This window comes from Megalopta genalis, chromosome 11 (assembly GCF_051020955.1).
Source record: "Megalopta genalis isolate 19385.01 chromosome 11, iyMegGena1_principal, whole genome shotgun sequence".
NCBI lineage: Eukaryota > Metazoa > Arthropoda > Insecta > Hymenoptera > Halictidae > Megalopta > Megalopta genalis.
In genome coordinates, this window is record NC_135023.1 from 8,089,843 (window position 1) to 8,114,161 (window position 24,319).

The following is a 24,319-nucleotide window of genomic DNA, read 5'->3' on the forward strand; positions in this document are numbered from 1 at the left end:
TAGCCTAATGATCGCCCCTGACTTCCTTGGCACGGCGCGGAACTTAGCTCGGCGTCGAACGCTGCATCGGCGAACGGCAGCATTGATTAACTGGCTACTCTTCGGGCTTTGATTCCCCTCGGCCATAACCGGAAATGAGACGCGGCTGCGGAGCCCGATCCGCGTCCGTCGTCTCGACCCGAAGATTCACGGTCCCGAACTTCCGGATGGATGTTTTATTGCGATTTCATACCTTTGCCAGTTAAGGAATTTGTACGATTATCTGCTGCGAAAGTGTTTCTGCATTGACAACAATATTTTTCGATTTATTGGGATTTATTAGGATTTATTAGAGTTAATTAGGATTTAATAGGATTTATTAGGATTTATTGAGATTTATTAGGATTTGTTAGTGTTTATTGAGATTTATTAGGATCTATTAATATTTATTAGGATTTATTAGAATTTATTTGGATTTATTAGGATTTATTAGGATTTATTAGGATTTATGAGGATTTAATAGGATTTATGAGGATTTATTAGGATTTATTAGGATTTATTAGTATTTATTAGGATTTATGAGGATTTATCAGAATTTATCAGAATTTATCAGAATTTATCAGAATTAATTAGAATCAATTAGAATTTATGGCTTTTTGTGCTACCATTTTGTGAGCACAGAAACACTGTTTCTGATAAGACTAATTCTACCTTGCAATTTTAGGCCAATTTATAAAATCGTTTTAATAGAATGTTCTTATATTTGACCCTTAAAGAAATGTTCTCCAGTAGAAAGACTGAAGCATCATTTTTAAAATAGCGTCGAAAGTTAACGCATTCCTTGACAATGATTCTAACTATCTCCTAAATTAAATTCAGCACTATTAAGTCTCTCATAAATTTTCTTTCTATATACAATACTTAATTTTCGTCGAACTGAAAAATTGTATGCTTTCCGAAAAATTGCATTCTCGCGTCAGTTCAAACAAATAAGGAATCGAATATATTTCAAATGGAAGACTCACCTCGACGACGTAATGGAGCCCAGAGAGCGTCATTCTTGCCACAGAATCTTTCCTCCTGACCGGTTGTTGCCTTCTTCTCAACGTGACGCCCTGCGGACACCAATTGTCTCAATACGACAGAAAAAAAAGAAACCGAAGAGGAACTTACGCGTCGAAAAATAATGAAACAGCTGATAATACGGAGTTTTACTTTACACAAAATTGAACAGTTTGGGAAGAGGAGATTTAATTTTTAATTAAAGAGGAGATCATATTTTTCCTAATTATTATCGTTTTTCCTATTTAGCCTTGCGGCTCGTTTTTACAATTACCGATTTTCAGCAACTATAAAAATAATATGTAATATATAAATAATCGCGTTCTCTCTCTTCCCAAATAATAATATATTAATATTAATTAATATATAATATAATGACCTCTCCTCTTCCCAAATTATCAATTTTTCAATTTTTCTGCAGTTTGAGCGTAGAATTAGGGAGAATTTACTATACTATTACTTTCTCTTCCCAAATAATAATATATTAATATTAATTAATATATAATATAATGACCTCTCCTCTTCCCAAATTATCGATTTTTTAATTTTTCTGCAGTTTGAGCGTAGAATTAGGGAGAATTTACTATACTATTACTTTCCCTTCCTAAATAATAATATATTAACATTAATTAATATATAATATAATAATCTCTCCTCTTCCCAAATTATCAATTTTTCAATTTTTCTGCAGTTCGAGCGTAGAATTACGGAGAATTTACTATACTATTACTTTCCCTTCCTAAACAATAATATATTAACATTAATTAATATATAATATAATAATCTCTCCTCTTCCCAAATCATCGATTTTTCAATCTTTCTGCAGTTTGAGCGTGGAATTAGGGAGAGTTTGCTATAGTCGGCGCTTCAGAGCGGCGCGAAAAGATCGCGGGTCCATTTAATATCGTGGTAGACGGCGTCCGCGGTGCAATACGACGGCGATTTTCATGAAAAACGAGCCGATCTACGGCAAGAAACAGTACTTTTCTGCGCCGCTGCCGAGGAAAAACGCGGCGCTGAAGTTGCTGAAAACTGTTCCAGAAAAAAGTAAACAAAAGGCGTACTTCCCGCGCGCCATTACAAAACTTCGCGGACCGTGTCGCGTTTCCGTTCTGAACAAGTTTTAATGGGACTCGAGCCAATGGCTCGATGTTTGAGCTGGACCATTGAGCCGCACGCCGAACTGTATGCGCAAACTTGAACTCTTGAATTAACAGGTCCTTTTTTTATCCCCCCTCCCCCTCCCCGACGAGTTACAGCGCGCGTAAAAAAAGATCACCGTATGATAGCGATCGTTTGCTTTTCATTCCCAAGCGGAGCCGATCGATTTTGCTACCGATCGGCTCATTCTTGGCTCTGTGTTCTCGGAAACGGTAACAATAATTCGTAATAATATTGGGTTGGCAACTAAGTAATTGCCGATTTGTTCAATGAAATAAAAAATTTGCTTTTACTTGGAACGAAGTTTAATCTGTAATGTATTTTCCATTTTGTTCGATGACCTTTTGCCGTCTCTCGGACAACTTGAAAATTCCACGCTCGTAGAAAGTCTGATCCTTTTCGGCCAAAAACTGAGTTAAGTGAGATTTCACAGCGTCATCATCGTTAAAAGTTTTACCACGAAGGGAGTTGTCCAGGGATCGAAACAAGTGGTAATCCGATGGCGCGAGATCAGGGCTATACGGTGGGTGTAACATCGATTCCCAACCAATATCCATCAATTTTTGCCGAGTGGACAAAGACGTGTGCGGCCTAGCATTGTCCTGTTGGAAAATGACACCTTTACGATCGACCAATTCTGGTCGCTTTTCCTTGACCGCTGCATTCAATTTGTCCAGTTGCTAACATTCACGGATAATAAAAAATAACATAATAATAATAATAATAATAATAATTTTATAATATAACATTTACGGATATCATAAAAATGGGAGCGAGAGACATCTATAACTGAAATCGGCAATTACTTAGTTGCCAACCCAATAATTCGTTGTTAAATTTTCAATAATACAATTCCGTCGGCCGTCATAAATTGACGTGTGGCGCAGGAACCGCGAACGACGGCAACGAACGCGTCGAAGAAAAGGGTGGCCCGCGTGTCCGCGCGAACGGCGAGAGCAAATAAACAATAATTAAGTGCCCGGAATTAAGCTCGGCCGGGAATGTGACTTCCGGCGGTTTGTCAAACACGGCGGCTCATCATGCTCGAAAGGTTAATAACCGGCGAGCTTACCTCTGGCACATCCGTGGTATCTGGCACGTCCCTTGTAATATCAGGATCCGGCGGTCTGTGTTCCGGAACAAGGGCGCCGTATTTCCTGGACGCCATTCTCCGTCTTCGGTCCAGCCATCTTTGTCTCTCGGCGGTCTCAGACTCCTCGTCCACGCCGAAGAATTGCGCGGTTTCGCGTTTGATGTAACTGCAACGGTCGATCGAACGGTTAGAAATCGCGGTAACCGAGAGTGCGCTAATTTTTCCGAAATTTTGTTCAGTTACTTGGCAATTTTTAATTATTCGTAATTTTAGCGCTTTTTGATATGCAATTATAGCGCTAATAGGCAACGACGGTTCTGTTCGTCAATGTTCTGTGTTCGATATTTCTATTATCATATTTTTGCTGTCAAATTCGTGAATTAAACGCCAATTAAATAAAGCAATTATATGAATAAATGAAATGAAGTAAAAGAAAAGAAAAGAAAAGGAGAGGAAAGAGAAGAAAAGAAGAGAAAAGAAAATATTGTAAAAGAAAACAAAAGAAAAGAAAAGAAAAGAAAGGAAAAGAAAGGAAAATAAAGGAAAAGAAAGGAAAAGAAAGGAAAAGAAAGGAAAAGAAAGGAAAAGAAAAGAAAAGAAAAGAAAGGAAAATAAAAGAAAATATTGTAAAAGAAAAGAAAAGAAAATAAAGTAAAATAAAAGAAAATAAAGTAAAGTAAAATAAAGTAAAATAAAGTAAAATAAAGTAAAATAAAATAAAATAAATTTTGTAGAAGCAATTAGGGCCCGCGTACTTCCTGATAGCTTCCGTCCGACTCATGTTCCTCCTCAGCCTGGGTCTCTGGGAGCCGGGAGTGCTGGCAGAGCTGGTGACCTGGACGTGCGGTTTAGGAGCGGAGGGTACTGACACGCTTCTGCTGATATTGGGACCGGACCCCGAGCCAGCAACGGTGCCAGGGGTGACCATTGACATCGTTGCTGTGGTCGTGACCGGCGTGACCGGCACTGGTTCCACTTGCGAAGGCCCCGAACTGCCCACCGGGTACAAACTGATGCTCTGGCCATTCTCGGGGTCGGGCCCGTTCGAGGACACCGTCGACGTGCCGGTGGTGCCGGATCCTGGCGATGGTTGCCTGGAAAATCAATTGCGAACTTGCTGTTAGATTCCGTTGGAAAATGTTCGTTCAACGAGCACGGCTCGGTATTTTTTATTACACGCGACGTTTTCAGGATTCACGGACAATGCGATCATGTCGCGCGACAGTCGGACTATGCGTGCGCCACGATTCGAACTCGATTTGGGCGCAAGCTTCTTTTTGAAAGTCCATTGTTTCCGGAACATTGTTATCGGACCGCGGATTTTATATGGGTTCGTGACGAAAGTGGGCGAAACACTGGAGATATTAGAAAAATTGAGAGCTCGGTTTTCATTGCATCAATTTCACGCCGATTTGAAATTAATTGGAATCTAGATTTCTATTAGAAATTTATTGCGATTAAAAATTTCTGATCACTGTGAGAACAAATTCAGATTTATAATTAAATTACTGTAAAGAATAACTCAACGTTTCTTCAATCGAATCACAATAAAAATCCATTCGAATCGCCGATCAAATCTCCGCAAGAAACAATTCAGAAATTTCTACTTAAATCCGCGGGTCTATTTGATTCGGAAACTCGCGGTTTTGCTCGATTTTGTCACGTTCTCTCATTCGAATAATTGACGGCTTGCTCCAGCTTTTATGGGGATTGGAAAATCCGCGTAAAAATCGTTCGTGCTCCCATTAAAATCGCAGCCCGGCTTCGTTCCCGGTTTCCGCGCAGTGCCACAAATACGGCTCGCTCACGGACATGTTTACTGTTCAACTTTTAACGATAAACCAATGACGGCCGCCCGCAGCCGCATTACTTTTATAACTCAGCCCGGGATAATAAAAGTCGGGCCAAATGGGGATTCAAAAGAAACATTCGAAACATTGTTAAAAGCTGCGGGAAAACTTTCCCCGAAAAAAAACGACCGAACTCTCCGGCCGAACCTAATGTCACGTGTATGCAAAAGTTTGCTGCACGGTTTGCCCTCGTATGGTATTCGTTTCGGCCGAATACGCGTTGATAAACGAGAGAAATATGAGTTTGAACGTATCTGGCCACCTGGTAGATTTCGGTGGAAGATATTTTAATGCTACAGATTTTTATTAATGGCAAGGATACACGTTTGTTTAAAAAGATATGTGTTCGAACAGTTCCAGATCTTCAACAAATTGTCGATATTTAAGCTGCTATAACTTCATGAAAAAATTTTTCTCCTCGATGAAGCTACGATAGATTTGAAGATCGAAGCTTCCTCTTTCCAACGACCTCTTCAGAATTGATCTACGATTTTTTCCAGTTACATTACCGACGTTTCAATGGGAAGATATATCGCCTAGTTTATAGCAACTCATGATTTCACATGCCTGAACTCGTTCCTGATTTCTGTCCCATAAAACCGCGGCAAAAAATCGTAGATCAAGCTTTAAGGCGTCGTTGCAAAGGGGAGATTTCAATCTATAAATCTATTATAGATTCAATCCCGAGAAAAATTTTTCAATGATTTCAGGGACGTTTCAATTTGTACCATTTTTGGCGCAAAAAGGATCCCGAGTCATCGTTCCGCCATATCGTTGAAAAAAATCATGGATTAAAATCAATACCGGACTTCGAAAGTAGAAGCTTGAAGCTTTAAAACGAGTCCAGATTCATCGCCGTACGATCATTTTTCACGGACTTGCAACGATTTAAACATCGACGAAGAGAGCCGCCCTAAACAGGAGAGGGTGTTCATTGGTATAGTAAGCTGTCCGATACCTCGACGCGTAGGATCCTGGAAAGACGCGTACCGTAACTTCCAATAAACGCGGGAGAAGTTTTCCCTGGTAAGTGGGTGCGCAGCCAGGGTCCCCGAAAATTACACTTATCGGACTTCCGGCGGAAAGCGGAAGGCGTCCGCGCTGTGGATTGTTGTCGGAGGCTCTCGGGGCGGATTCGCGCGGGCCCGGCTTTTCCACGGGAATCCCGCGAAAGAATGCCGGGACACGAAACCGGCGAGTCATGAATAGATGAGAGCCAGATAAAATTGAAAAGTTCGCCGTGCCGGTTCCGCGGGGATCCCGTGCGCAGAGTGTCTCTGAGTCGCCACTTTCGGCTCCGCGCTTTCTCTCTTACACTCTTTCGCTATCCTTCCCTTGCTCTACTTCTCACGATCCTTTACTCTCGTTCCGCACTCTTTTACTCCCCTCTCCCCAATTTCTTTACTCTATTTTCCTTGATCTCTTGGTTTCCTTTTTCTCAATTTTCTGCTCTATTTTCTCAATGTTTTGATCTTGCTCTCACTCTCTTTTTCTTGCTCTATTTTCCTCAATATTTTGCTCTTCTTTTCCTCAACTTTCTGCTCTATTTTCTCAATTTTTTGTTCTTGCTCTCACTCTCTTTTTCTTGCTCTATTTTCCGCAATATTTTGCTCTTCTTTTTCTCCATTTTCTGCTCTATTTTCTCTATTTTTTGATCTTGCTCTCACTCTCTTTTTCTTGCTCTATTTTCCGCAATCTCTTGCTCTTCTTTTTCCCAATTTTCTGCTCTATTTTCACAATTTTTTGATCTTGCTCTCACTCTCTTTTTCTTGCTCTCTTTTCCTCAATCTCTTGCTCTTCTTTTTCCCAATTTTCTGCTCTATTTTCACAATTTTTTGATCTCGTTCTCACTCTCTTTCTCTCACTCTATTTTCTTGCTCTCTTTCTCTCACTCTATTTTCTTGCTCTCTTTCTCTCGCTCTCATTTTTCCTCTTTTCCCCTCACTCTCTTTTTCACGCTTTCTTTTCTTTGATCTCTTTCTCTCACTCTCTCTTTCTTAAACCATAATCTACTTCTCTTACTCCATCTTTTTTACTCTCTTCCTCTCAATCTCTTACTTCCAATCTTTCCTGTTCTTTCTCTCTGTCTCACACTTCTTTTTCTCTCATTCTCTCTCACTTCTTTACTCGTTTCCTTACCCTACCTTTCCCAACCCCTTTCTCTTCGCCTTCTTTCTTCCAATCTCTCACACTCTCACTCCCTTTCCTCAATGCTCTCGTTATTTCTCCGAATTTATTACCATCTTTCTCTCATTTTCTTACCATTTTTCTCGCTTTACCTCTCCCAGTCCCTTTCTCTCTCTCTCTCTCTCTCTCTGACTGCCCCGGCTTTTTTCCGCGGCGGAATTACGCGAGCGAGTTTATAAGCGTCGCACATTCAACCGCGCGATTTCCGATCTGACTCGCGAGAGAAAGAGCCTCCTCCTTTTTACCGCGGTGCATCTTCGTGACCCCGTGTCCCGGTGATTTTCTTTTTCATTGCGCACCGTCTCCCGCTGCAAGCCTCCGCGCGATGCACCGTGAAAGAGGGCGCAGATAAGGCTGCGCTAAAATTCGAAATTGGAGCGGCCGCCTTCTAACGCAAAGTTCGTTATCTTGTCATCGAGATGTCGTCGATTGCATCTTATTCGTGCCCTTGTTTCTAAAGAACTTTCGATTCACTTAAACTGGTCGAACTATTTAAATAGAAGTTGTCTTCTACGTAAAATACAGACTTCTCCAGCTAAAATTATAACGAAAATATAATGAAGCGTCGCAGAAGCATTGTGAAAAGTCTGTTTCGTTCGAATGGAACTCGAATATCTCCACGAATTTTTAATTTGAGTGTGCATAAACTATAATATTAAACAGCTCAGACTAATTTCTTGAAAAATATACAAAAGACGCGGCTATTGTATTTACTGGAGGTGCGACGATTAAATGAAATGAAAAATGAAATGAATAATGAAATGAAAAATAAAATAAAAATAAAATTGTGAAAGAAACTTCGATGAAATTGAGTCTTCGATGCTGTCGTTTTGAGAGAGAAATTTTCTCCTCCAGCGAATTTCTGCAGATATAATCGCTAGGTATGTACATATATATATATATAGAAAGAGAAAATTCGCTGGAGGATATAATAATTATATATATATATATAATTATTATATAGATATAATTTTCAAGCAGCACGGAGGATGGAATTCGTAAAATGATCAAAGGTGTAGTGAGCTCCGGTACATGTCGTCCGCAGCGCAATTACGCGGTGCAGGTTTCGGTGTTTGTTAACAAGTTCGAATCGCCTGCACGGCGCGTAAAGTACACGCGAGAAGGACAGAAGTCACACGGAAATCCCCATAAGTTTTGAACAAATATTGGACGCGTTAACGAGCGAAGTCAAAGGAGCGTAATTTTACCCTGAACAGGCGCGCCCACACGCGCGCAGAGTTGCGAAAGTTATACAGCGATTCGATATCGTTGCAGCCGGAATTTTCTTGCGAGCCGCAAGCAAGTTCGTCCACTGAACGGAACGCGCGACCGTCGCCGTGATATTTAAATATTAAAAATAATAATAATGGTAAAATAATATTAAAGTAAATCTAATTATGTATGTATCGTATACATATGTACATTATACACATAATATGTGTAACTAATTACTAGTTACAGTAGAAATGATTAAACAATTTATTACGATTATTAAATAATAATAATAATGTGTAATTAATTTAAGAATATATATTCCTTCTCTATTCTTTTTAGTATTTTTGTATACATTATATTAGATTTATAAAATCGTACTACTTTTAAGCAGTGAATTTTATATTAATATTTGTATTAATATTAATTAATATTTATTCGTAGAATATATATTGATAATATCATATTACGACACTTGAGATCATTGGTCAAACAATGATAAATCATCGAGCACACGCTGCGTTTTTATTTTACACAGTTGTCGAACGAATGTAGTTTAAACGAAGCCGGAATGTTTTCCGTGGAAAAATCATTGTTGACAAGACAGCCGATAACGGGTGAAACATCGAGAACTTATGAACTGGTGAATCGGTGTGGCCTGGAAAACGGAAGCGGCGCGAGCAGAGAGCGATCCCCGGCCGGTCGTCAAAGACGGATTCCAGACGAAAACAATGAAACGACGGCAAACAGAGGAGGCATAATTGTGTCTCGTGACAATAAAACTCTAATATCCGGCGCGAGCTCGCGCGACGTGTGCACGGGCTACGAGAAATGTGGAACGTACGGAACAGGGCGCAGAAAGCGGAAGGAAATTGGCGGTCGGTCGACAACTTGCCCCGGCAAATTCTCTCTCTCTCTCTTTCTCTTTCTATCTTCGTTGAAAAACCCGGCTCGTTCTATTCCCCCATATTTAGCTTTTTTTTCCCACCATCGGTCCCGGTTATTTTCTCTTCAACGGCCGGGATCGCGGAGCTTTCAACCTGCCAGCGACACGCTGCACGAAATTTAAGACTGGACTGATGGAAAACGAAATGGATGGGGCCGCGACCAAACAGAAACGGTAATAATAGGTTTTCCCATGCGCCAGAGAGCTCGCCGCGCGGTCCATCCGAACGGTTTTTCTTTAATCTGCAGAAACGCTTCCCTTGCTTTACATTTTTATCTTCCGGCTTTCCGCTTTTTCCGAGCTTTCCCCACGAATCCGCGGCAACCGCGTTCGCGGCCCGGCTCGCGGGCCGATATCGTAGAAATTGTTGCAGCACCTCCGGGAATAAGGTTTTTCCGAAACGATTTCTTCGTCGAGATACTAATTTCACGATGTCGACGTTGTTTATTTAAATTCGCCCGGGCAGGCCGTTGAAACTTTCATTTTATAAATCGCCAAGTTTGACGAGACGCGCGGACTTCGTACAATTTTTCTCGGTGATGCCGTTCGCAGTCGAACGAAGTTCGAGGCTTTCCCTTTAATTGAAAGAAAGAGGCGCTCGGCTGCGATCTTTTTTCGCGAAGTTACAGCGCTTCGAAGGAACCCTTGCATTTTTCAACGCGATAAACAACACGGCGTTGCTTTTAAATGATCACGATAGCGAGGGTGCGGAAAACTTGAAACCGAGAAATATCGACTGAAAGTAGAGACTTCAAGCTTTAATTTGAAATAAATTTCATTATCCTACGACGATTTTTCGCGGAATTATCGACGGTCGAAGTCGGCCAATCTTTATCCCAATGTCAACGCTGCAATTCCTTCGAGAGCAGTGCATTTTGTTCGAAGTGTCGCGCTTCGACGAAATATAAACAAAATCGAATGTTATTTAATAAATAATACCTTAATAATTAATATTATATATTATATAAATATAATATAATACATATAATATAATATAATATAATATAATATAATATAATATAATATAATATAATATAATATAATATAATATAATATAATATAATATAATATAATATAATATAATATAATATAATATAATATAATATAATATAATATAATATAATATAATATAATATAATATAATATAATATAATATAATATATTATAATATAATATAATATAATATAATATAATATAATATAATATAATATAATATAATATAATATAATATAATATAATATAATATAATGTATATAATATAATATAATATATATAAATAATAATATAATATTTATATATATAATAATATATATAATATAATATATATAATACCTTAATAATTATTTAATAACAAATTATACCTTTATAATTACAGAGCCGCATACTCGCTTTTCATAGAGATTGCAATAGCTAACCGGTCAGCGAACACATCGTTTTATTTCGCGCTGCTCGAAATTCGTCCACGGTTAATGGAAGTTCGCGCGAAGATCTGCAAACCTAATTATCGTTTCTGCGGCTCTGGTCGCCGGGAGGACACGGTGAAATTATAGTTGGAAATTAATCTGTTACACGGCGGGGCTATAAAGCATTCGATCGTGCATATCGCCGGTACGAACGCTCTCGGACTTGAGCCGCAACTATCTGCTTAAGTTTCGACATAAATACGTCGCGGCGCGGAGCGGCGGCGCGATGCGAACAGGAACCACGTGTCTCGTTTCGTTACGGCCACGCGGGGCCGGAAATTAAATGCAGATACCTACTACCTACTCGACGCTCATTTCCAGCTTTCGCAGTTAACTGCCAGTTTATCGGGACACCGCCGCCGCGGGCTCTCGATTAAGAACGCTGATACAATTATCTCTTATTTCGAACTGGCTCGCCTGAAAAAATCGGCCGCTCCCCTTTCTTTCTCGGCGAGCGAATGCCAAATTTGTCTACGTTATTCGAAGGTGAAAACATTTTCTGTGCGCCGGTTTCGAGAAACGGCAATTAAAACGAACAGCCATTTGTTTCGTTAATAGGTGGGAAGCTGTTTCAAGTGGAGCATAATTTGTTCAAATAGTCGAATTAATTTAGGCATATTGAAGATCGATTATTTCGTTTGGAAAGTAATTGATAAGAATAATTTGCTTGAATGGTCAAATTAATTTAGGTACGTTGAAAATCGATTATTTCATTTGGGAAGCAATTGATTCAAGCAAAGTGAACATTATTTTAATATAAACAATTACGTCGACCGTGATGATGAAACAATAAGATTTACTTTGAAAAATGTTTGGAGAAGCATTTCTTGCCTCGCCTCTGATTCCTTCAGTTTTTGATAAGCGATATAATCAACGTGGCTTACAAAACGCATTTAACATAATGAAATGTCATATTTCATTAAATATAGTAAAACAATAAACGAACTTATCCCAAAATTATGGTATTTCCGAAAAATGTGGAGTTCCTGAGGTGATTTGAAGCAACTTTTTCCTTTACAAAAATGTTCTCCGAGGCATCGTTTACGAGTTATCAACGAAAAACAGTGACCAATGAGGGGCGAGCTCGGTTGGCGCTAGGCGGCCGAGTCAACGAGGGCACGAGCGCACTCATTGGCTCGGTCGCCTCGCGCCAACCGAGCTCGCCTCCCATTGGTCAGTGTTTTTCGTTGATAACTCGTTAACGACGCGTCGCAGAAAATTTTTCTAAAGGAAAAAGTTGCTTCGAATCACCTCGGTAATCTCTGATTCCCCGGAAATACCATAAATTTGGGACACCCTGTATATCGAGCGAAGGGATCGAGAGCGCTGGCGAATCGGACCGTGAGAATCCATATTTGCCAAAACATTCGCAGTTATCGAATTCCATCAATTTGTCCAACCGACCGCGCCCCGTATGGCCGCCGATACGCGACCGCATAAAATCCGCGCAGTCCAGCGATCAACGGGAGCACCGCCGTGCTAACCGGTTAATGAAAAACTATAAATTGCCGCGTTAACAGCGCGGCCGTCAATGGAGGAACTTAAAAAAAAATGTCACTGCATCGAATCTATTCGAAAGTATGTGCACGACGCGTTCGAAATGATCTAGATGATTATATTTAGCAACGGAATGTTCGGAGAAATGAGTTTAATAGCCCTGATATTAATAAATATTGTTCAATTAAAATTGATGGCAATAATTATCAAACAAATTTCTTTGACCTAATTGTCACGGTTATGTCAAAGTTATGTCAAAGTTATGCCAGGGTTATATATATATATATATTATATATATTATATTTTATTATATTATATTATATTATATTATATTATATTATTATATATTATTATATTATATTATATTATATTATATATATACCATATATGTATGGTCAATAAATAATTGTCATTATTGTTATTATTACTATTATTATTATTATATTTGCAAGATATTTCAACTTATTATACTTGTAAATCCGAGAATTCTTCGGAAATTGCTGCCGCGATAAAAATCATAGCCGCTGGCAGCTCCGAGCGAGTTTCCTAATTTGCAATTCATGGGAATATCGAAAGATTATGTTTCTTAACCGAGCCACCGCTAAATTAACGACTATCGGCGTCGTTAGCGCGGCGCGGCGAATTTATCGTTACGAAAATTAGGCGCCCTGTAAATTTCCGCGGGCGCGCCGCATTTGCTATTCCCTTTTCGCCGTGGATATTCGTGGCCGATATATCGCGGCGACGATAATCATCGAAAATGCGTGTACGTTCTATTTCACCGGACTCGCGTAATTGCCGTTCCCGTTGCCGGACGCGCTGCCCCCGCGATTAGGATTCGATTAGGTCCTCGGCGTTAGAAGTAAACGAACCGCGCGCGCGCGCGCGCGCGCGTGGACCATCGCCGCCAGGATTATACACGGTTTTAATGACAAGCGTCCGTGAAGACGAAGAGGGATCGATTAAAGGGGGCCTAATTGAGCAGGCTCTCCGGTGTGCCGGCTGAAACCTAACGTTGAAGTTGGCCCGCAACATAATCGCTCGTCTTTGACTGCCACGGGCTGTGCGTGTAATTATCTAATGCAATTTCTGACGTCGTCTATTCGCCGGCTCAAAGCATGAATTTCGACGTGAATCCACGGCCTCCGATAGCCCCTGGCCGACGATCACTATGCCGAAGCTACCGACGAGATTCGAGATCGCTATAGTCGACGGACAATGAACTGAGAACGAATTTATTTCGATGTAAGTTCGTTGCAGCGAAAGATCGGTTTGCCTGGATCGTAAACTTTGCGATTAGAATTGAATTGTCGAAGGTGTTTTAATTACAAAGTGATTCGATTACTTTGTGATTCAATTAAATTGTAATTTAACTACATTGTAATTCAACTGAGTTGTGATTCAATTAAAATGCAATTAAATTAAATTGTAATTCAATTAAAATGTAATTCGACTAAATTGTAATTCAATTAAATTGGAATTCAGTTAAATTGTAATTCAATTAAATTGTAATTCTACTAAATTGTAATTCAATTAAATTGCAATTCAACTAAATTATAATTCAATGAAATTGTAATTGAGTTAAATTGTATTTCAACTAAATTATAATTCAATTAAATTGTAATTCGATTAAATTGTAATCCAATTGAATTGCAATTCAACTAAACTATAATTCAGCCAAATTGCAATTCAACTAAATTATAATCCAATTAAATTGTAATTCAATTAAATTGTATTTCAACTAAATTATAATCCAATTAAGTTGCAATTCGATTAAACTGTAATTCAATTAAATCATTAACTCCAATGCATTACAATTCAATTGCATCCTAATTCCATTACATCGTAACACAATTGTATTGCTTTTGAATTAGATTGTAACTATTCGAATCACGAATATAACCGAAATACAATGATATTGAATAACAATGTAACTCCTATATAAATCTTCGTCGATACGCGCGTCTGTCGCGTTAGAAGTCGCAGGGATAAATTTGTTCTCCATTTTTCCGTTACAATACACGATCATTGTAACAGCATCGGAAGAATTCATCACGCTCTCGCGATTCCATTAATTTTCGCATTTCCGAAGAATTTATCGAGCACATATCGAATATATTCGTACGCGGATCAATTTTTCTTTTTTTTTTTTCGTCCGTTCGGCGAACATCGTTTTTACAATCGGCTACCGGTAAATTGCGAGCAGGATTCTACGCGTTTCGCATCACGCGCGATGGTTTACAGCGCATAAAACGATGTTTTTTTTTTGTTTTATTAATGATTACACGAATTTATCGTATCTTCGGAGCGCGACGTATGCGCAGCGATGGGAACGAACAACCGGCGCGTTCTTGTTCGAGCGAACGTCCGCGACGTTCTGTAAATATTCGCGGCGTAGTTTGCGGAACACGCATTAATAATGCAGATTTATGTTCGCAAGCGAAAAATGTTGACCGAGACGGGATGGGATACGGGAAGAAATTCGTCCGGGACCGAACGAGTAAGTAGAATAGCAAACTTTCCTTTGCGCGGTTCTCGCGTCGCCCAAAGAAAATGTTGTTTTTATGAATATTAAGGCGTGTTACGCCGCCGGAAGCTGTTTTTCTTCACTGAAGTTTTTTGGCGCTCTGATATCAGCGAGAAGTCGCGACGACGAGGGAGAATTAGGGCTGAAAAATGGCGGACGCTTCGGTGTCTTCACGGGGGGGTTCTGTTCGTGGCAGTGTTTTATCGGTCGGAGGGGTTGGTTTACACTGTACCGTGTTTCTTTGTTCGTCGATTTTTTCTGCTCTTTTATTTCTACTCCGGATTGATAATTGTACATTAATTTCGCGAGGCTGACGGAGCAGCAAGTAGTCAGACGAACGAAGTAGAAATAGCCACAGACTAGGCAAGTCAAGTAGAAGAGAAACATTGGTCGGACAAGTAAAGTAGAAATATCCAGTTGAGTCAGATAAGTAAAGTAGAAATATCCACTAAAGTCAGACAAGTAAAGTAGAAATATCCAGTAGAGTCAGACAAGTGAAGTAGAAATATCCAGTAGAGTCAGACAAGTAAAGTAGAAATAGCCAGTGATCAGACAGTCAAAGTAGAAGTATCCATTAATCAGACAATTAAAGTAGCAAGAGCCGGTAGAGTCAGACAAGTAAAGTAGAAATAGCCAATGATCAGACAAGTATAGTAGTCAAGACCAATGGTCAGACAAGTAAAATAGAAAAGAAACAGTAGAGTCAGACAGGTAAAGTAGAAATATCCAGTGATCAGACAGTTAAAGTAGAAGTATCCACTGATCAGACAATTAAAGTAGGAAAAGTCAGACAAATAAAGTAGAATTATCCAGTAGAGTCAGACAAGTGAAGTAGAAATAGCCAATGATAAGACAAGTATAGTAGTCAAGACCAACGATCAGACAAGTAAAATAAAGAAGACAGTCAGACAAGTAAACTAGAACTATCCAATGATCAGACAGTCAAAGTAGAAGTATCCCTCGATCAGACAATTAAAGTAGCAAAATCCGATAGAGTCAGACAAGTGAACTGAAACTATCCAGCAGTCGGACAACGTCCGAAAGGAATTTGTGCCGAAACAAGCATCGTAGAGAAACGTAGAAAACGTTGTCGCCTAAGTGGAAAAGGCAAACGAATGGTCAGACGAGCATAAATCTCGCGTAAAATACTGTGAAAACAACCGCGCGCGATACAGAGTCGGAATAAAAGGGAAAACTGGTCGAAACGTTCCAGCACGATTCCTTTGCACCGACGCTTATGAAACCAGCTATAACCGAGCTGGGGGAGGGGGAGGTGGACAGGGGGCTGGAACCACCCCGCGCGGTGTATCGCGGGGGTTGGTTCTCCGGGAATTCATTTCCCTCGGCCCTTCATCGTGCCACCTGACTCGACAACATTTACAATTACCCGCGGCACCGTAATTGTGCCACTTACGTCGAAACTTGCATTTATTTTCAACTAATTACAGCCTGGAGAGTCGTGCATAGGGGAAACCGCCTGGGAAACACCCTCGGTGGCTCGTTTCTCGCCAGAACGTTGACCATCCGTAATTGCGGCACACTTTTAGACAGCGATGCTCGCCCGATAAAAAATCCTGCTCGTCGCCGATACTTTTCGCGTCGGCTTTTCAAGCTCTCGTAATTTCTTAATTGATTGGTATTTTCGAGGCATAGATATCGATGCTTTATTCGTCCGTCGATAACTGGGAATTATGGAATAATATTATTGCACGTTGTTGCTTGCGATCGTTTGTTCAACAAATGATTTAACAAACAATTTATTCCACCTGAAATTTGTCCATCGTTTCCAACCGCCGCGAACATTGAATTCCGAATTTCAGTCTTTTCGAAAATCTTGATTGTCAAACGGCGCTTCCGTCGAACAACTGTCGACAACGACTAAGCGACAAGATCGACGATAAACATGAATCAACGATTACTATGAAAGAGTAACGCGTTCGAAACACATCGGACATTTTTGTGCTGGTAACGAAATCTGCCGCGCTATTCTACTCGCCGCGAAATCATTTTTCACACCTGCGCTCTTTGCGGCAAACAGCTTTTGCAGAGCCGCTTCGAGTGTAACATTCTGTAAACGAATCCGCGTTACACGACGCGGTTAAAATGCTTACAAACTGGAACAGCTGTTTGGTCGACTGTTGCAGTCGGGGAAAAAAAAAATTCTTGTCGTTAGTGTTCCGCGGCGTTTCAACGAAAACGCCGCGCTGGAATATGTGTGTTTTGGAGCGGGTTGCACGCCGAGCGGAGCCGAGCAGAGCGGAGCCGAGCTGAGCGGAGCGGAGCGGCGCGTGTCAATCGCGGCGCATGTCCCCGCGCAAGTTAAAAAATAAATAGGAAGAAAAGAGGCGGCAAGTGGGTCAAGTTGCCGCGCGCGCAAAGTGCAGTCATTGTTACACGAAGGAGCGGGCAAAGCTCACGAAATAAGTGTCTTTAGAATTTCTGCCAGCCGGAACTGCGGCGGTGGGGGAGCGGAGAGAAATAGAGAGAGAGAGAAATAAAGAGAGAGAGAGAGAAAGAGAGAGAGACAGCGAAATAGAGAGAGAGAGAGAAAGAGAGAGAGAGAGAAAGGGAGAAAAATGTAACTGGAACGCGGCAACGAGGGGACCTTCAGCAATTATACGCCGCGCCCTTTCTATTTCGGCCTGCGATCATTAAAGCAAATTAACACGGGCACCACCAGCGACGATGACGACCGGTTTTCCGGTACCCCGCCGCCCCCGCTGGTCATCCATCGACGCGATTCGGAATTATTCGAGGCTCCGGTAATGGGACAAATCAAGGATCTTCGTGGAAATTCAATGTTTAATATAATTCAACGCGTAAAAATCTAGCAAATCGATAACGAACACTTTCTTTTAAATTATATACTCTCGGAACAGGCTGTTTTGCAATTAGTGGATCCAAATAATTTGTTGAATCATGAACGAAATGATTCGTAAGCAATTCTTTTCAGAAATCTTCAACTGTTGATCGTCGATTATTAAAACGACTATTAAAAGTTGATGAATATTGGTGAACGGAATGTTAACGATTCATTTACTGCAAGCACTTTGTTAACAAGCTTTTCAACCACTAAACCGTGTCTAATGATCTCGATAATTATCCTTCAAATAATAATTCCGAAACAACCTATTACGCTATATTATTCTAAAAAATTCAATTCATCAAAATTAATTCATATTAAAACATTCAATACCACTGAATCCTGTCTAATAATCTCGATAATCATCCTTCAAATAATAATTCCGAATTATTCTAAAAAATTCAATTCATCAAAATTAATTCATATTAAAACATTCAATACCAACATCATCTTCCAAATAATAATTCCGAAACAACCTATTACGCTACATTATTCTAAAAAATTCAATATTTATTTCTGCATGAAATTGAATTTTATCTTCCTGAGGGATTTTTAAGCTGTCGATATTTGACATCAAATCGACGAGAATCTTCAAACTTAGATGATCATCGCGGATAATAAACCGAGCGCTGGAGATTCGTCAAAGCTCGGATATATAGTTAACGGGCCAGCTGATCGTAAACGCGATCAGGAATTTCGTTTCGTTAAAGAGAATCCGCGAAATATATTGCTCGTCGAAAGATCGCGGTTCGCTCGTATTTCCAGTTTATTACCCCGGCAGCGCGACATTTACAGGGACCGGCTTTCAACCCTCCCTCGCCCCTCTTTGAAAAGGCGTAGAGGGGCGCGGAGGAGGGAGAGGCGGACGGTCGGATGTGTAAGCGGAAAATTTATAATTACGAGGCGAGTGCCTTCTAAATACGTCCGGGAAGTTCGCGGGGGACCGGTTACAATAATTAGAAGGATTTTCGAGAGTGGCTGCGCGCGAGATTTACCACTCGCCACATCGATAACGCGGTGGAGGACGGTTTGAAGGGTCATCCGGTGAAAAATGCCGATTTCGCTGGCGGAAGCTCGCTGAAAAAGTGGGGTAATAATGCCCTCGCGCGCTCCACCCTGCCCTACCAAATTCTACCGTGGCTCGATTCCGTGCCACCGAAGGGAGAATAATATAGGGTGGGCTCTAATGCTCGGCCTCGCCTAACCCGGCGAGCTATTTCTCACGGCCGATAATGCGAAACACGCGGAACATGCCCAATTTCAGCACCTGTTATAATGTTCTTCGGGCGAATCTTTCATGTTATTTTATTTCATTCGGTGCGCAAGGTGATCGAAAGTTTGTTATTAATAGAACAGGATTTATTATAATAATAATAAATCCTACAAGTTCTATAATTTCGAAACACCTTTTCATCGAGCTAAACTGTTCTATTATTAAAATAAATAATGATAATAATAATAATTATTATTATTATATTATATTATTATATTTATATTATTATATTATATTATTATATTTATATTATTATATTATATTATTATATTATATTATTATATTATATTATTATATTTATATCATTATATTATATTATTATATTTTTATTATTATATTATATTATTATCATTATTATATTATATATATTATATATAATTATTATTATTATTATTATATATTTCGAAATGGTGTTTCGAAATTGTAGAATTTTTGAGGGGCTAAATTGTGAATTAATCTCGGATCTCTTGTGAAATAATTCTGCAAGGTATTAAATATATTTAGCTCGGCGAAAGGGCATTTTTTAAGTCGGTAAAGAATTTTCAGGGAAATTCGAACGAGGTCGAAAAATTGCTCGGTAATTTTGGACGAGATAATGTAAAGGGGTGGGTTACGTGTTTTGTGAAATATTAAGTAATCTGGTACAGGAATATTTTCAAACGAATAGAGAACTTTCGAGGAAATATTAACAAGGACTAAATTATAAAGTGACCCGGTTGCGAAATCATACAAAGGGGCAGATCGCGAGTTTGAAAATAATATTTAACGAAATTAGTTGCACAGAAGAGTGTGTAATTGGACTACAAAGTTGCTATAATATTTTCAAATTAATACGATGTTTTCGCGATAAGGGAGGAGCTCGGACGATAAAATTACGCGCGATGGAACGAGGTAATTGTCAAAGAAAGGGTTCATTGTATGGTTTGAAATTCATATAATATCGCCGAAATTCATTCCGAAGTCTCGGCGATAGAAAGAAATCATTGCTGAAAGGAAATTTCTTACTTCCGAGAGAGAAAGAGAGAGTGTTAATAAATAATTCTTTAATCAATAATTCCAGCTGAAAGCTTGAATCAAGAAGTTCCAAACGACGAGATGCAATAATTGAAAGCAAAAAAGAGTAGAAAACGATACTTTCCAGAGAAACAGAATTTCCGAATTTGCAATATTCCGCAATCAATCGAGGTGGTCATCGTGCGCCAGCGAATAATTTGAAAAGATGATTCTCGCATTGATTTTCTTGACTTAACGTGGACAGCAAGAAACGAACAGTTTCGAGCCATCGCGATATCATGTGCTCTCCGCTAATGGAACGTTTTCGCGTGTTAACGCGTTCCGCTGGCAAGAAACGCGAAAGAAAAGGTTGAATGTTACGGCAAAGTCTATTTTTATCCCGTGCCGTCACTTTGTCCGCGAGCGCAACGCTGTTCCAGCGGAGTGCAATTGCACCTTCGCTTTAAATGGGACAGTGCGTTCCTTTTCTTTCATGCGAACGCACAGAAAACGTTAAATTTCTTGCGTCACGTGCTCCGTTAAAGTGTTCGTTCATTTCCGAAACATTTTCGCGGAAAGTCGCTCCCGCGACTGTTTCACGGTGCAAACAATCGATAGACCTAAAAAATAAAAAAGATACATATATATATATATCTTTTTTATATAAATATAATATAATAAAAATAATAATAAAATAATAATATATAATAATAATAAAATAAAAATAATATAATATAATATAATAATATAATATATATATCATATAAATATATACAATATACAATATATATACAATTATCATATTATTATATTATTATATTATATTATTTTTATTTTATTATTATTAAATATTATTATTTTGTTATTATTTTTATTATATTATATTATATACGTATACAATACATACATATATACATATATATATTGTTTCGCACGAAGTAACTCGCGAATTGCATACCGTGGATATATTTCCTCTTTCGAACTTTTCCTTCTCCGCGTTCTCCCATCGAAAACGAAAGACATAACTCGTCCTATTTACCCGGCTGATTCGATGCATGAGCGCGCTCCGCACAATTCAGTACGGTCCAAGGAAACAGATTGACGAAGTTCGAACCCGGATTTTGAATTGAAAGTCCGAACGTACTTGCGCGGAATTCTGCTTCTCCCCTTCTGCTTGCCAGCCATCTTTTTATCTGACCTGCGCTCCTTTGGAAACTGCTGCACGGAAACGTATCAGCACGTTATCCACGATGATTTTTAGACGATTTAATTCTATTCCGGATTTTCTTTCCGCGATCAATTTATATATCCAGGTGCGATATACTCGGTGCAATTTTGTCTGCAAATTTATACGGAGTATCTCTGCCGAAGGAGGTCACCTAAATCTCAGCAGATATTTAATGTTATTTTTTGATAGAAGTTGCTTAGACTTCTATTTTATTGTGCCATAAATAGGGTTGCATTTCATGGCTTTTGAAAATATACTTGCGGTTTACTGTTCCTTAAAATAATGATCTTACAGTTTAGTGTTTCTTAAAATAATCTTGCATTTTATTCTTTCATGTTCTTTAAAATAATTATTATTTTATAAAATAATCTTGGTTTTTTTAAATAATCTCGCACGTTATTCTTTCATGTTCCTCACAATAATCTTGAAGTTTCTTGTTTCTTGAAATAATCCTGCACGTTATTCTTTCACGTTTCTTAAAATAACCTCGCACGTTATTCTTTCATGTTCTTTAAAATAATCTCGCGGTTTTATCGTTGCTCAAAATAATCTTGCGCGTTATTCTTTCACGTTCCTTAAAATAATCTCGCGGTTTATCGTTTCTCAAAATAATCTTGCGCGTTATTCTTTCCGAAAATAATCTCGTATGTTATTCTTCCTCAAAACGATCTTCTATGTTATTCGTTCTGAAAACAATCTTCTTTGCTTCTTCAAACAATCTTAAAACAATCGTTTCTTTATACAGACATCTGTCTCATCGTTCCACAAGAGCGTTACAAACGCGATTTCGTGAAAAGTACGAGCCCCATAGATTTCGCTCCGATATCGAATAAAAGAATCCCGAAATGGCTCGCTCGCAGCTTGAATTACAAAAACCAGGTACGAAGAGAGAGAGAGAGAGAGAGAGAGAGAGAGAGGATCCGTCCCGTCTATTTATGACGGAGGATTTTCCGATTCGATCTCGCGAAGCGGGGTGTCCCGGTCCGATTTTTCAATTTCCCTCCGCCATTTTTTCGCCGGCGCTCATTAATCTTTGATAATAAGTCGTCGATCCTTGCCCGAGCATCGTGTAAAAACGCACGCGCGCGCGCACACACACACAGAGAGAAAAAAAAGGAAAGAGGCCGAGAAACGAGAGAGAAAACGAAGGAAAACGAACGTGACAAATGAAAGTTCCCGGGGAACAGTCGAACCGTGACAGATAAAACGTGTGTCCCGCCGATGGTTTGATCCGGATCGCTGCGAAAATGTCTGCCCCCTTTTTTCGCGGGGCAAACGTCCGGAATAGAAGCCGGCCAATTTTTTACGCGCTCCATCCCCGGTTTCTTCACCGTAAAATTTTACAACGGCCGTATATACACGGAGCGCGCGCGGCCCGGCAAGTGTTGAAAAAGAAGCGTTAAGCCAGCCGTGCACGGCCGTTTTTAACGAAGACAGGCCGCCGGCTATTTTTATTGCGTAACAGTTTGAGAGCCAGGATTTCCGGCCCGCGGAAATGTATTTTTACGTTCGCGTGGGAAGTTAAGGGCCAAGTAAAAATGCGTTTGTCTCCCTCTCTCTCTCCTTCTTTCTATCCCGCGAAACATAGTTAGCCGGCGCAGAAACGAATGAAACGCGTTTTACGCGTGCACGCAGCGACGCGTTTTTTGTCATCCACGAAGCATCGACACTAGAACTACTAAACCGGTCGAGATGACTAGTATCTGGCTTTTTCATTATTCGCAGTTATTATTATTATAAAAATCTTTGCAGGAGAAGTTCCTTTATCGAAGCATACGTTACAATATAAATCGTACGGAGTTCAAATAAATCCACTCTTGGCATTGTCTCGAAACAATAACACATTAACTAATATCTGACCTTATCATTCGAAGTTCTCAGTATTATAAAAATCATTGCAGGAGAAGTTCCTTTATCGAAGCATTCGTTACAATACAAATCGTACGAAGTTCAAATAAATCCACTTTTGGCATTGACTCGAAACAATAACACATTAAATAATATCTAACCTTATCATTCGCAGTTCCCGGTATTATAAAAATCATTGCAGGAGAAGTTCCTTTATCGAAGCATTCGTTACAATATAAATCGTACGAAGTTCAAATAAATCCACTCTTGGCATTGACTCGAAACAATAACACATTAACTAATATCTGACCTTATCATTCGAAGTTCTCAGTATTATAAAAATCATTGCAGGAGAAGTTCCTTTATCGAAGCATTCGTTACAATACAAATCGTACGAAGTTCAAATAAATCCACTCTTGGCATTGTCTGGAAACAATAACACATTGATCGCGTTCGGGCCTCGGCGGTTCCATTGTTAATCATAATTCGAGCGTATCCGTGGAATCGTGAAACTTCAACGAGTCAACCGGAGATATTTCTAGGGACGGTACATGAACGGAACGTGAAGAAGTTAAACCATTGTCCAACAGAGGAATCACGAGCAACGACGACGACTCATTAAATAAGAAGGATTACGGAATATCGCAGCTTTTGTCGAACGTAATTTCTTTCCCAGGGGAACTCGAATGAGTCGTCGGCCGGGTGTCTCATACCAACGGAGAAATAAAGCTCGTATTTCCCGCGGTGCATTCAAGGGATGTCTCATGGCCGACTTCGCACACGTCTCTGAATAATAACCTCGTCCGAGCGCCGGCTGGTATTAGAATTCTAGACGTGCAATTACAGTAGATTAACGCCCGAGAGTTTTCCTTTTTTTTTCCTCTTTATATAGCTCTCTCTCTCTGTCTTTCTCTCTCTCGCCCTTGGCTCGGTGTAACCGTCCATTTACATCATGCGATTGCAGTTACGTTCTACGCAGTGCGGCTATTATTGCGGATACTTGCATTATTGCAGACACTCGGCGGCATTGTTCCGCTGCACGCGTACGGTCCGCACCCGTGTTCCCAGCTCTGATAATGGTCAATAAAATGACACCGTTCCTTGGTGCAGCCGCTTTTTCCACGGCTCGGATACATC

General features: G+C 39.7%; 1 protein-coding gene across 3 annotated transcripts in view; it reads right to left on the reverse strand.

The window, feature by feature from the left end:
- Positions 1-24,319, reverse strand: part of rho-5 (rhomboid-5) — a 397,572-nt gene that overhangs the window by 47,515 nt on the left and 325,738 nt on the right. For all 3 annotated transcript variants that reach the window (XM_076525363.1, XM_076525362.1, XM_033480043.2), the window contains exons 4-6: positions 4,051-4,389; positions 3,275-3,461; positions 1,005-1,094 (exon numbers count right to left, since the gene is read on the reverse strand). In XM_076525363.1, coding sequence (XP_076381478.1) covers positions 1,005-1,094; positions 3,275-3,461; positions 4,051-4,389 — 616 coding nt within the window. The remainder of the gene's footprint in view (positions 1-1,004; positions 1,095-3,274; positions 3,462-4,050; positions 4,390-24,319) is intronic.